The sequence below is a fragment of the Acinonyx jubatus genome, chromosome E1, assembly GCF_027475565.1.
Source record: "Acinonyx jubatus isolate Ajub_Pintada_27869175 chromosome E1, VMU_Ajub_asm_v1.0, whole genome shotgun sequence".
NCBI classification, from domain to species: domain Eukaryota; kingdom Metazoa; phylum Chordata; class Mammalia; order Carnivora; family Felidae; genus Acinonyx; species Acinonyx jubatus.
In genome coordinates this window covers 60,058,338-60,071,952 of record NC_069397.1, presented here as the reverse complement: position 1 = coordinate 60,071,952, position 13,615 = coordinate 60,058,338, and the positions used below count along the sequence as shown (strand labels likewise).

The 13,615-nt window shown below is 52.0% G+C and overlaps 1 protein-coding gene across 10 annotated transcripts in view; it reads left to right on the top strand.

The window, feature by feature from the left end:
• B3GNTL1 (UDP-GlcNAc:betaGal beta-1,3-N-acetylglucosaminyltransferase like 1) overlaps nt 1-13,615 on the top strand; it is a 98,003-nt gene that overhangs the window by 53,948 nt on the left and 30,440 nt on the right. For 9 of the 10 annotated variants that reach the window (XR_008294142.1, XR_008294141.1, XR_008294140.1 and 6 more), the window contains one exon: nt 127-222. The exons of the other annotated variant lie outside the window; for it this stretch is intronic. Coding sequence is in view for 3 of the 9 variants with exons in the window: in XM_027052136.2 (XP_026907937.1) it covers nt 127-222 (96 nt within the window). In the remaining 6 variants the exon portion in view is untranslated. The remainder of the gene's footprint in view (nt 1-126; nt 223-13,615) is intronic. 10 annotated transcript variants of the gene reach the window in all.

The window sequence follows — 13,615 nt, the reverse complement described above, 5'->3', positions numbered from 1 at the left end:
CCCCGATCTAGTGTGGGGTCTCAGTTCCCCGCTGGCTGTGCACGCTTACACCAGGTGAGACATGTAGACAGGCGTGTGCGCACGCGAGCTCACAGTGACTTTGTTGAGTTCTGTTTTGTTTCACAGATTGTAGGTTGCCAGGTGAGGAGAGACCCTCCCAACTCCACTGAGCGATACACAAGGTGGATCAACCAGCTAGCGCCAGACCAGCTTCTCACTCAGGTACTCCTGCCCTCGTCTGGGAGCCCACCTGTGTTTGCCCACCTCCTGAGTGTGGCCTGGCAGACACACACTGGAGACATTGGAGAGGGGGACAGTGATTCAGAGGAGCCTGGCCTGGGAGGGAGCTGGAGCCAGCTGGCAGGTCTGAAGGCCTGGCTGGAGCCTGGGGAGGGTGCAGGTACAGCCCAGCCACACAGGCCCAGGTGGACAGGGCGGGAGGGGGGCAGGGATGGGGCCAGGCTGTGGGAGGGAAGAGGTATCCAGGAAAGGCCATCCCCAAGGCAGGGTGCACTGGAGCAGGGCGGTGTGAGGGAGAGAGTGTCTGGGTGGCCCAGAAACCACCTGTGAGGGTGGGGTGGCTCAGAGAGGAGGCAGGAACAGGTACTCTGGTCCCAGCTTTGGGTCTGCCAGATGCTGGAATCACTGGGTTTTGCTTTTAAATACTGTTTCCTCACACACACACACACACACACACACACACACACAGAAGGTGCTTTTGCTTTTAGATTTTCTTGTCACATTTTGAGAACATTCCATGAATGGCTGTTTACACACACCAGTGGTTAAAGGCCCAGAGAAGCTAATTTGTGTTTTAGTTGCTCCTAAAGCTGAACAGGCAGGAGAAGGAGCCAGTGTTTGGGTCCTGTGTGGCCTGCATGCTCCACTCAAGTGATGCGGGGGCCTGGAGGCAGGAGCTCACAGATGTTTAGGTGCCTGCAGAGGCTTGGCCGTGGGCTGGGGGCAGTGGAGTCCACACTGTGTCTGGAGGCTTCCTGGCTGGAATGGAGAGTGTCCCCTCGCGTGTGGCGTGTGCAGGGGCTGCTGTTCCGAGCCTGGCAGTGCACATGGCCTTCTCCCCTCCAGCTGGTAAGGGCCGAAGGGCATGGCACAGCTCGAAGCAGCAAAAGTCCATGATGCAGAGTCGCTGAAACCATGGAGGTCTGGTTGCAGACTTACAGGGTGTGTAAGCATCACGACACGTGTGGAGGAGCGGCACGAGGTCTGTGGTCCCTGCTGCCACGCTTGGCCTGGTCCTTCCCTCCACAGAGAGGGGCCGGGCCTGCAGGGCTCACGATTCTGGGAGGTGCTGCCTTTTTACAGACATGTTGTCAGGATACCCACTTGGGTTTGCTTTTTTTTTTTTTTTTTTTTTTCTCAACTAACTCTGAAGAGCTAGCAAGGGCTTTCCTGTTCCTAACTGGGGATTAAAATGTATTCAACACGAAAGCTTCTGGCCTCCAGTCAGCCCAGAACTCCCCCCAGTTTGGGGCACCCAGAGGCTTCTTGCACAGGGCCAGGCTCGGCGTGGCACCAGCAAGGGGTCTCTGGAAATACCCCCCTCACTCCCGAATATTGGTGCACTGGCAGCTGAGTGTGCCGTCACCCCAGCGGGAGAGACTACTGACGCTCCTGTGTCTGCCTGTGTGTGACTTTCTGGTAGAATGTGAGTCAGGCAGGAACTATGTAGCTAAACACCGAGGGTATGATTTAAACGCAGTGGGCACATTTTCAGCCGGAAATTCGAGTTCTGATTGGAGGGCTAAGAAGACTTAAGTATTAAACATCATAGAAATAACTAAGAGTCCTCTTAAGTAGTGTTTTTCTTTACCAAGTTAGGGGAAATTAAAGCCTGAGGTTTCTCAAGACAAAAAGAAGCTATGTGTTCTCTGAACCATTTCTCAGATCCTGCTCATCATGTAAACTGACCCACGTGTGAGGTGGGAGCAGCATGATTTGGTATTTGGTGCTCGCTTTACGCCTTCAACGAGATGCTGCTCCCAAGGGACCTGCCTCTCTTGAATCAGGGAGATCAAAGTGGGGGCCAGACCAGACCCCACTGTGCCCCGAGGCCATGCCCGGGGCCCTGGTCCTGCCCAGGCCTCCCACCAGTCCACCTGGCAAAGCTAAGTGACAGTAGCCTTGGGCCGATTTGGAAGACAGTGGGGGGTGGGGGTTAGGGGTGCTCTCCTGTCCTGGGGCGGCTGGTTCCCAGCTTTTCCTTTTTCATGTGAGCAGCATCGACAGCAAGACGGTTAGACTCACTTGGCTTGTGCAAAAAGACCACGTTTCACTTACTCATGTACTTCAGTGTGTCTTTCCCGTGAAAGTGTGTCTGTCCTTCATGGCACAATGAATTGACCCAATTCTAATCAATTAGCATTCACGAAACTTAAAAACATAATTTGAAACAGACTAACCTGTACTGTTTTTCTTCATTTTCTCATTTAAAAGGAGCATCACCAACCCGTGTCCGCAGTACAGATCCATGTAAACTGGCAACTTTCAACATGTTAGAGAAGTTAGCGAGTTCTTTAAAACATACTGCTAGGGAGAAAGGAAACTTTTTACTAATGTGTGTTTCTATTAAACCCAGAAGCCACAGATTTTGGATTTAACATTAAAGTTTATTCTTGTTGCTATGTGGGTGTTACAGTGTCAGAATACTGGAACATTTGTTATCTGTGTAAAGATAGTCTTCCAACAAATTAGAAATAAGGATAATAAACCACAGGAATCTGGAAATGAGTCACACAAAACTCTGCTCTGTTTCTCTGAGAAGAATTCATATCACTTCCTGGTAAGATACCACTAATGAGGTCTGTGAATTTCATTAGATGGTTCATTTTCTTTAACTCACAGGCTTTTCCTTTCTAAATAAAAACTAATCTCGTTTTAAGTCTATAATCCTTAGTTTTGTCTTGTTTGAGTACCAACAGCATCTAAAAGGATCAGTCTGTACATATAGGTTCCTCATGGGCCTCTCTTGAGGTTAGACTCTACTCAGGACAAAGATGGCCAGAGCCCTTGGTGTTTTGTTTCCGTGTGTATGCTCCCGGAGGCACACTGGAATAGGTTTTTACCTTTTAAGACCTACATGGGATTTATTTTTGCAAAGTGCACTTGGCGTTGGTGGCAAAACAAGGGAAGAAACCAAAAGCAAACCCCCGGGTCCCCGGAACAGCAGCATCCGAGCCTCACCTGGAAACCCCTTCTTTGACAAAATTCTAAGAAACTGGATTTTCTGATTTTTCAGTCAGTGACACATCAGAACCAGAAGAAAGGGTGACAGCTTGACAGTGAAGGAGACATAATCGAAAAGGAATCCGAGAGTGAGAGCCAGGAGCTCCTGGGACCTCCTCACTGCAGCTGCGCTTCCCCGGAATGCCGCCCCCTCCCCTTGCCTGAGTGCGCGCCTTCCCCGGGCGCCGCCCCCTCCCCTTGCCAGTTGTCCTCGTCCCGTGACCTGTGCGCGCCTCCCCCTCGCCTTACCTGTGTGCGCCCCGCCCCCCTCACCTGTGGTCGTTCGGTACCGGTCCTGGTGCGCTCTCTGTCCGCCGGGGATTCCGCGGAGGGAAGGGGGCCTGGGCGGGGGCCGGGGGCTCTGCGTGGACCGCCAGGTGCGGGAGGCTGCCCGGCCGCACACCTGCCGCTCAGGGCCTTGTGCGGCTCAGGTGTCCAGTCCACTCGGCCACCCGCTGGTGCGCGCCGCTCGCGCGCCCTCTGCCGGGGCCTGTGCCTGAGCTTCAACTAGGCGCAGTGACCTAACCCGCAGAGTATGTTAGGCCTCTTGGATCTGTTGCATTTGGTTCCAAGAATTCTAAATTTGTTGCCGGCCTGCCTCGGGAATTTTCTGTACCTCATTCAATCACAGCCTGTTCCAGGCGTAAGTAATCAAAGAAGCAATTGTTACTTAAATTGAAGCCAGCGCGCCACTCATTACCAGTTAGACCAGGGACTGGCTCGGGGGGCCAGATCTGTTCTGCTGCCCCTTTTTGTAAGTAAAGTTTTGTGGGCACACCGCATGCCCACGGTTGTGGCTGTTTCATAAACGGCAGTGCTTAGTACCTGTGACACAGAGCTAGGCCGGAGAAGCCTGGAAGTTAGTATCTGGCACTTTACAGGGAAGGCTTGCCTACCTCGGGTTCGGCAGCAGTGTGGTTAATTTGCCAGCACCTGGCTGTAACGTCGGTGGTGTTGGTCAGCCTTCTCTGTGCCGGCAAGTGGCCTGAGACGCTAAGGAACCTCTCAGGGACTCAGCCCTGGGGCAGGTGGTAGCGTTAGCACCACTTCTCACAAGGGGGCTTGAGGCCTGACAGCGTGGGCAGGGCCGGGCATGCTGGCTTGTTTTCACCACCTTGGCAACCACCCCTGACACTTGTCTGCGAACAGCAGTAATCCTTGAGAACGTTTCAGCTGCGTGCCCTTCTTGGGATGCATCCTCTCTCTTTCACAGGAAACAGGCCCAGCGGCTCGGTGGCTGGTTCATTCTGTCTTCTTGCTCTCTCTGCGTGGTACCCAGCTGCCCTGGAGCGGTGGCTCCCGCCCCGCAGGCTGCAGTCGGGTGGGGCCGAGGGCGTGCGTATCCGCATGTTCCCAGAGCCCGCACCTTAAGAACCACAGAGAGAGGACAGGGCAGTGGTCATTGCCCTCTGTGGAGGCCTCCTGCCACCCTCACCCCTGGGTGCTGGCCTCAGGGAGCTCTGAACGTCTGCTACAGTAACCTGTGATGTGCATTCAAGTTGTGTGGCACGGCTGGAAATATTTCCTAAGAAAACGCTTTGCCTCGAAATTTTAAAATTTCATGACTTTCTCCCACCCCTCACCTGCCCTTTAAAAACAACAAGTTTACTCAGCAAACCTGGTTCTCCTCTCCATGTGCTTTAACTTATGTAATTTTAATGACATGGCCAAGCAGGCGTTGTGCGTCAGCAGATAAATGTGGTCACCTGCCATCCTGTTCTCTGGCCCCTGACGCTATGGTAACTGTAGCTAAGGCAATGTGCACTGTAGTAAATACAGAATCGTAAAAAGTGGAAAAGAAAAGCCATAGCGGGGTCTGTTGTGAGTCCTTTAAATGATTCGAGGAGCTAGCCTGCAGGGAGCCAGTGTCCTCCGGGCTCGAATATGGAGGTGCCCAGAAGGAGATGAATCCACCAAGGTAAAAGCCTTCCCTCCAGAGGAAAGAGAAACATGCCAGTCGAAGTCACCCCTCTCCCCGTCCTGCAGGTTCGTGCTGTTTGTTCTTATCTTGGGCCTTCTCGTGAAGAAGGAAACTTCCTTGGGTGTCATCTGTGTGTTTTCAAATGGCCCTTTCCTGTTTGCAGCTTGATGGAGGTAAAGCATGAACCATAAACTGTTTCGTTGAGTCAGGTGTGGTCCAACCTGGAGAATTATGGCAGGCAGGGGCCCTTGAAAGAAATGGGAGGTGCTCAGTAGATGTTAGCCTGCTCTTGCATGGTCAGACCGCTCGAACCAGGTAGAAGGCTGGCGTCCTGTGTTCTCAAGTGTTTCTGAACGTTGACTGAAAGCTAAGACAAAATGCAGCCTCTCAGAGGTGGGTTGTGGGAGATGTTACTTTGACAAGTAACAAATGGCAGTTGGATGCAAAAGCAAAGAGCTCGATGAGCCAATTTGTCCTTTGGGTTTTGAAAATAATTGGCTTGTTCTGATGGGACCGAAAGAAATGGCCACCAGACTTGTGCCTTCTTTGTTCTTTCTGTTCCGTCACCTTTCAGGCAGAATGAAGGGTTGTGGAGAGGAGTTCCTGTCAGGCTTGCCTAGTGTGGCCCCGCGCCCTGGACACCCTCCGTGCACATGAGGGCCCTCTCCCAGGCTCCTGAGGAGAACAAGATGGTTTCCTTGAGTCAGTCCTGCCCCTGGACCCCCGGGCCTCCCAGTGCGCCCCCTGGGTCTGTAGCCCACAGCCCCCCATGGGCCTCACAGAGATCACACTGAAGAAATGATGCAGTACACAAGGCAAGGACTCGTTAGCGTTTTCCCTACCCCCCTCCCTAGCAGCCCAGTGTCCAGAGTTCACGTGAGCCCAGCACAGGGATGTTTCCTGGCTCTGACCGCACTGATGGTCATGCTGAGTGTTGCTGGTTTTTTTAAACAACACAGATTTATTCATGGCGTACAGCTCTGGGGGTCGGAGGTCCAGTGTCAAGGTGTGGGCAGGGCTATTTCCTTCCGTTTCCAGATCTGGGGCTGCCGTTTGACTCTGACTGTTTCCATGGTCACCTCTCCTCCCCTCTCTTTAAGGAAATCATTTTAAATTGTGGTCAAACATATGTCACACAGCTTGGCACTTCAGACAGGCCATAGTTCAGGCCCTTCCAGAAACTGTCCCCGCCCAACGTGGACTCTCCCAGCCCCCGGAAACTTCCATCTGCTTTCTGTCTCTAAGAATTTGCCTCTTCCAGAGATTTCCTGTGAGCGGGGGTCATACAATATTTGTCCTTTTGTTTTTGAGTTATTCACATAACGATGTTTTCAGGTCTATCCATGTTATAAAGTGTCTGAATTTTCTTCCTTTTTATAGTTGAGTAATATTCCATTGTGTGAAAGTAGTGTCTATACCACGTTCTGTTTATCCATTTGTATTCTGATAGACACTGTGTTATTTCCACCCTTTGGCTGCTGTGAACATTGTGCCACGTTGTCTGAGTCCCAGTTTCGATTCTGTTGGGCAGACCCAGGAGTGGAATCATGGGCTTTCATGACAATTCCATGTGTAACGTTTTGAGGAACTTCCAAACTTTTCCACAGCTGCTGCCCCATTTTACATTCCCTCCAGCAGGGTGTAAAGGTTCCAGTTTTCTGCTTCCTGTCAACACTTGCTACTTTCTGGTTCGTTTCCCATCTAATGAGCGTGAAGTGGTATCTCATGGCATCTACGACTGGTGATGGGAACATCTCTCAAGTCCTCATTGGCTATCATGTGTCTTTTTTGGGAAATATGTTTTCAAGTCTTTTGATCATTTTTAAAATTGGGTTACTTGTCTTTCATTGAATTCTAGGAGCTCTTTATATATTCTGGACACTAGACCCTTATCAGATGTGTGATTTGCAGGTACTTCCTTTCATTCTGTGAGGCATCTGTTCACTTTGTTCATAGGATCCTTTGAAGTAGAAAAGCTTTTAATTTTGATGAAGTCCAACTTACGTATTTTCTTAGGTTACACATGCTTTTGGTGCCACATCAGGAAACCCTTGCTTAATCCAAGGTCACAAAATGTTTCCTTCTAAGAGTGTTACAGTTTCGGCTCTTCCATTTGGATCTTTCATCCATTTTGTGTTCATTTTTGTAGATGGTATTGGGGAAAGGTCCAACTTCATCATTTCATGTGGACACCCAGCTTTCTCAACACTGAACAGTCTTGGCAGCCTCACTGAAAATCGGACCATTTTCCAGGGTTTGTTTCTGGACTCTGTTCTGTCTGCGTGTCAACACCACATTGTAGCTTTGTGCTAAGTTCTGAAATTTGCTTTTTCATGGGAAGTGTGAGTCCACCAACTCTGTCTTTGCTTTTCAAGACTGTTCTGGCTGGGCGCCTGGGTGGCCTAGTTGGTTAAGCATCTGACTTTGGCTCAGGTTATGATCTCACGGTTCATGGGTTCAAGCCCTGCAGTGGGTTCTGTGCTGACACCTCAGAGCCTGGAGCCTGCTTCGGATTCCGTGTCTCCTTCTTTCACTGCCCCTCCCTAGCTGCACTCTGTCTCTCCCTGTCTCTCAGGGAGAACATTTAAATAATAATAAGTAATAATAAAGATTGTTCTATTTTGAGTCCCTTTAAATTCCATGACTTTTACAATGGGGGTTTTCTTTCCTACAGAAACCCTGTAGGGATTTCCATAGGAGGGTGTTGACTCTGTAGGTCACTTTGGGCAGTGTTGTTACTGCCCCAGAGGCCTGATCCCACTCCCCTCAGGGCTCTGACTCCAACCTGCACACATAGACGCTTGGGAATGTAGAGGCTGGCATACTGTGGGCACAGCTTTGTTAAGATTTTAAAGAAGTTCTTTATTTAACCTGTTGGAATCACAGTTTTTCTGTATAGGGAAGAAAGTCACCACAATAAATATTTTCTTTGGGAAAATATGATTATATGTAATACTTTCTAATAAGATATATACTTACACCACCTTTCTGCCCAAGGCTTCCCACCCTCACTGAAGGGCTGGTGTGGGATTAGCCTGGTCAGTTTGGGAGTGGTGTAGACATGTCAGACCAGCAGAAGTGGGTGAGATCCCTCCTGGCCTTGTGCCCAGTCAGGGCTCCTCTTTGGTTCAGCCCAGCTGCTCACAACTCACAGAGAACATGAAGCTTGTTGGCAGGCCCCACATGTCTCTGGGCCCTGGGCTGGAGGCCTCACCTCGTCCCTGCCCTCACAGGTGGACACCTGGCCTCACCATCGCCTGCTCCCCACTCTCCCCCGGGCCTGGCGAGGGCTCCCCTCCTGAGCACAGTCTGCTGTGCTGTGGTGGTGGGGCATCTGCCGGGTGTAGATTTCAGACCATTCACCACTGCTTCCAAGCCCTGATGAGCAAAACCCCACCTTTGGCGGGGGGTCATTATGTTTTATACTACTTGAATCAGATACTTTTTTTTTTATAATTTTTCTTTAATGTTTATCTTTGAGAGAGAGAGCGTGGGCAGGAGCGGGGAGGGGAGGAGAGAGAGCGAGACACAGAATCCGAAGCAGGCTCCAGGCTCCGAGCTGTCAGCACAGAGCCTGATGCGATACTCGAACTCACGAATGGGGAGATCATGACCTGAGCTGAAGTTGGACACTTAACCGACTGAGCCACCCAGGTGCCCCGAATCAGATACCTCTTTAAGAGAAAAACGTTTAATGATTTAGGATAAATATATTAAATGAAAACAATCGTGACTTAGTCAAGGCTGTGTTGTCTGGACTCTGTCGTGTTAGGGAAAGCCTTCTAATCTGGCCTTTGTTTTTATTTATTTATTTTTTTTAATTTTTTTTTCAACGTTTTTATTTATTTTTGGGACAGAGAGGGACAGAGCATGAACGGGGGAGGGGCAGAGAGAGAGGGAGACACAGAATCGGAAACAGGCTCCAGGCTCCGAGTCATCCGCCCAGAGCCTGACGCGGGGCTCGAACTCATGGACCGCAAGATTGTGACCTGGCTGAAGTCGGACGCTTAACTGACTGCGCCACCCAGGCGCCCTGTGGCCTTTGTTTTTAATTCTGCCTTTGACTGATTGTTTAAAACCTCTCCAATCCTGGGATGTTCATCAGAAAAAGTGCTTGGTAGAGGGTTGCATTCACTTCACTGGGAGGGACTGTTAGGAGGAGGCCTCCACAGTCCCCAAACCTGTGCTCAGGCTCCAAGTCAGAGCCTCCTTCCCCAGAGGGCACAGCCCAGCCACAGAGCACCCAAAACCTCCCTGGATGTGGTGAAGATGTAACTCAGGCTGAGTTGTTTTGGGACAGGATGCCAGTTCCGGGGAGGGGTGATGATGGGGAGTGTAGCCCCAGACCCGGGAGCCCCTCAGTCTGCCTGCACCCCCACCCCTAAACAAAGGTCATAGGTGAGGAGGGCCTGGGAGTGATGGGTGGGATGGGAGGCATCTCTGTCTTTGTCCCTTGCAGGATGAGAAATACCACCAAACGCTTGGGAGACCACTGTCTTGTTCCAATAGGATTGGGGGTGGGAGGGGTCAGTGAGACGGAGAAGGTGTGACACTTTAAGAAATGCCTGGAAAGAAGCAGCCCTGAAAAATTACAGGTGTCCTGCCCTCGACAATTCATACAACCTGAAATGATCCATATCTGTTAGGTGTTAAGGAAATCTCTCTGTGTCATTGGAGGTCGTGATGTGTGAGACACGGGAAGTTTGTCTCACTGGGCTTTAGGGCGCATTCAGAGAAAACACCCTTTCTTCCCTCCCCCAAGGGGAGGTTGGAAAGATGAATTTGGAGGTCAAAGCACAGAGAAAACCATTCTGCAAAACACCAGGAGAAAATAAGGCGTAAATCAGAGCCACCAGGGAGAGTGCAGGGCAGGACTCCTGAGCCCACCCTGCTGGCTTCCCCCTTGTTCTCGGGCACATGTGACCGGGGGGGGGGGGGGGGGGCGGACCCCAGTGACCCCAGTGACCCCAGTGACCCCAGAGACCCCAGAGAAGGATAGTACAAGGCCTGTTCTTAGCACAAGCCTGGTGGGATGGGAACATGGATGCCTCTGCCTGCACTCTCAGGTTCCCTTGGGTGGCAATGACCAGAGTGCTTCTGGACCACTGCTTTCCTACCACAGGGGCATTGCGTGTGCCTCTGGGTCAGTCCCTCTGCCCCTGCCCAGCCAATAGGCTGTTCCTGTGGCTTGTGCACATACCTGCTGAACATTCGCAGGATGCTTGGTTAGGGCAGTGCGGGACAGGTGCGCCCTGCTGGCTGTGGGTGGGCGTGCACACCAGGGCTGAAGGCAAGCCGCAGGATGCTCTGGGGTGGGGGTGCTGAGAATGAGGAGCAGGACCCACTGCCCACGTCACAGATGACCTGGTGACCTGGGACTCTGCGTCTCCCTCTCCCTCCCTGCACCCCCCTCCCCGCTCCCTGTCCCTTTCAAAAATAAACATTACAAAAAGAAAAACGAAATTTCCAGGATACTCTTGTCACCCAGCTGCACAAGCGACTGCCAACGCCTTTGTCCCTCAGAGTGTGGGGCTGCAGAGCCGGCAGGACTGGGGGAGCCAGCAGGTCTGGGAGCCGCCCCTAGACTGTGGAAAAGACCCCTGTGTGCAGCTGGGAGGAACCGGTCCTGGGTCACCCTGCGGTGGCCTGAAAACTCTTGAAATGCATGGAATCGGTAGCATTCGGAGGCAGTTTTACTAGGACTCCCTTCTCTCTTATACAGGCCCCCAGGAAGGCTGTGCACACGTGTGCAGACACGCACCTGGCCCACACGGTTCCAGATCCACTGTGTACGTGCGGACTAGCTGGGTCTCACCCCCCCAGAGCGTTCGCACTCACGTCTCTGTCCCTCTCTCTCAGACACACACGCACCGCCACACACACCCTGCCCTGTGAAGGGCAGACCACCGCCTGGCGCCGGCCTGGCGTGGGCACCTTGGCTCACTGCGCACATGGACGGGCTCACTGGTGTGTGCGTGTGGCACACGTGCCTTCCGCAGCTGTCACCTCCGCAGGCTGCGCCAGAGGGCACGACCCAGAAGGGGTCTTTGCCCACACGAGGAATTTGGGCTCTGATGAGAAGCAGCTGTTGCGGAGTGGGGGCCCTGCGCCCGCAGCCTGGGAGGCAGTGAGGTGCACACAGTCTCTCCGTGGGCCCCGCACTGTCTGTGCTGTCCCTCACACGTGGCTCACACCCCAGGGGTCACGTGCATCCTGCAGCCAAAGCGACCCCTGCTCAAATAGCCAGGTTGGCAGAGATGTTCTGAAGTCTGAACCACTGTTTTCTGGAACTCACTTCCTCCAGGTGGAGCAGGGGGGTTTGGTTTGGCTGCAGACATTTCTGGAAGTCAGTCAAGTGGGGTCACTGAACCCCACCCCTCCATGCACCCACGAACTGCCTCTGGGGGCCACTGACCTTCACCCCTTCTGTGGTTCTGGAAGGTGAATAAAAAGGGGCCTGGTCCGGGGCATTGAGTCCACAGGCACAAAAGAGTGTTAGCGTCACAGCTGGCAGAGCTGAGTGCCCTGCACGGCTTTCCTGCAGCAGCCACGTCCCCGCGTGGGGCTGCCCTGCCCTCCGTGCGAAGGGCTCCCCGCGGTCCCTGTGAGCCTTGTCATGGCAGGCCCAGCACGGCCACACAGCACAGGGACAGCCTCTGAGCCCTCCTGGTGTAGAGACAGGTCTGTCCTCCCAGCCTGAGCCCAGAAGCTGGCAGGCAGATCACACACCCAAGTGGGAGTGTTTGTTGTCAGTGGCTGGTGGTAAGTGTCTCAGACCCGGGCTGTGCTTGGGAAGTGGGTTCTGGAAGCATCCCGAGGGAAGGGCGTGTGTGCAGGCCAGGACCTAGCCAGCACAGGGGCCAGAATTCCGGTGCTCATGACAGCTCACAGGGCTAGTGGGGGTCATGTGGAGAGGTAGAGGATGTCCGGTGTGAGAGCACGGCTCCAGGAGCATTCGAGGCTGCCTGGTGGGTGCAGGCAGGAAGGCCATGGCCATGTGGGTGGAGGGATGGGGTAGGAGGGAGAAGCTGCTGTGGTGCCTGGGGCCTACATGGTCATCCAGGGGACGGTGGCCCAGGGAACCCACGAGGAGCCATGAGTCCAAGGTGTCGTTTTTCAGTAGATCCATCACGTGGTCCGCACATAGGCACCCTCGGTGCAGGCTGCGGATGTCTTAGCACACTCCAGAAGGTTCCCTCAGAAAGGACCACTGTGCCCCAGCGGCCCTGCCCCTGGGCGATGGTGAGCCCACTGTGTCCGCACCAGCGCCCATGTCCTGGAGTTCCTCTTCATTTCCCGCGAGGGGCAGTCTCAGCCGCTACCCTCGCACCTCCTTGAAGCAGCTGAGCAAGCCTCTTTCTTACTGTGGTTCTGCCGTCTCACGGAGTTGTGAGATTTCTTTCAGACCCTGGAAACACGTCCCTCATGAGATCTGTGTGCCTGATGGACGCGTGCGAGCGTTTCCTCTTGGTCCCTGGTGGCCCCTTCGTTTTCATATCACATCTTTCAAAGAGGTGACGTTTTCAGTTTTGATGAAATCCAGTCTATTAATATCTCCTTTTTATTTTGCAAAATTGTGCCCTATTTTATAAAACTTGACTATCCTCCGGTCACAAGTGTGTTCTTGTGTGTTTCTTCTACAGGTTTAGGATTCTAGCACCTGTGTTTAGTTAGGTCTGTCATATACTTTGAGGTAGATTTTCTGTGTGGTGTGAGATAAGGGTTGGTCTGTTGGTCTTAGATCCTGGGACCTTTTGCTAAACTTCTTGTGTTGTGTCCCAGCCTTTGTGGATACTCTTTTCTCTGTGTTTCTGTTTTCCTGGGTAGAACTGGTACAGTGCTGAGTCGCGATGGGAACGGGCTTTCTGGCCATAATCCTGACCCAGAGACAAGCCCTCAGGGTTCCACCCACAGGTGAGATGTTGGCCATGATCAGAATGAGTACTCTGAGCAGTACCTTGACTGGGTGTTGGATTCTGTCAAATACTTTTTTAGTATCTATTGAAACGACTGTATGATTTTTTTTCCTTTTTGGTGATGATGGGGTAAATTGCACTGATTGATTTTCAAATATTAAACCAAACTTAAACATGTAGGATAAATACTGCTTGCTCAAGACATGTGGTGTGTATGTGTGTGTGTCTGGTTGGTAATAATCTGTTAAGGGTTTGTGCATCTCTGTCCATAAGGGACTTTGCTCTGTGGTTTGTGGGATATTTGTCTGGTTTTGGTGTCAATGTATCAGGTTAATGCTGACCTTTTAAGATGGGTTGAAATATGTTCCCGTCCTTTGTTTTATGAAGGCGTTTTTGTGAGATTGGTATTCTGCTTACTTTACTGTTTGGTGGAAGGTACCAATAGTTTTGAATTATGAATTCCAGTTTTTAATAGATACAGGGCTGTTTAGATTTCTGTTTCTTCTTAATCATCTTCTGAGGGATTTGCTCATTT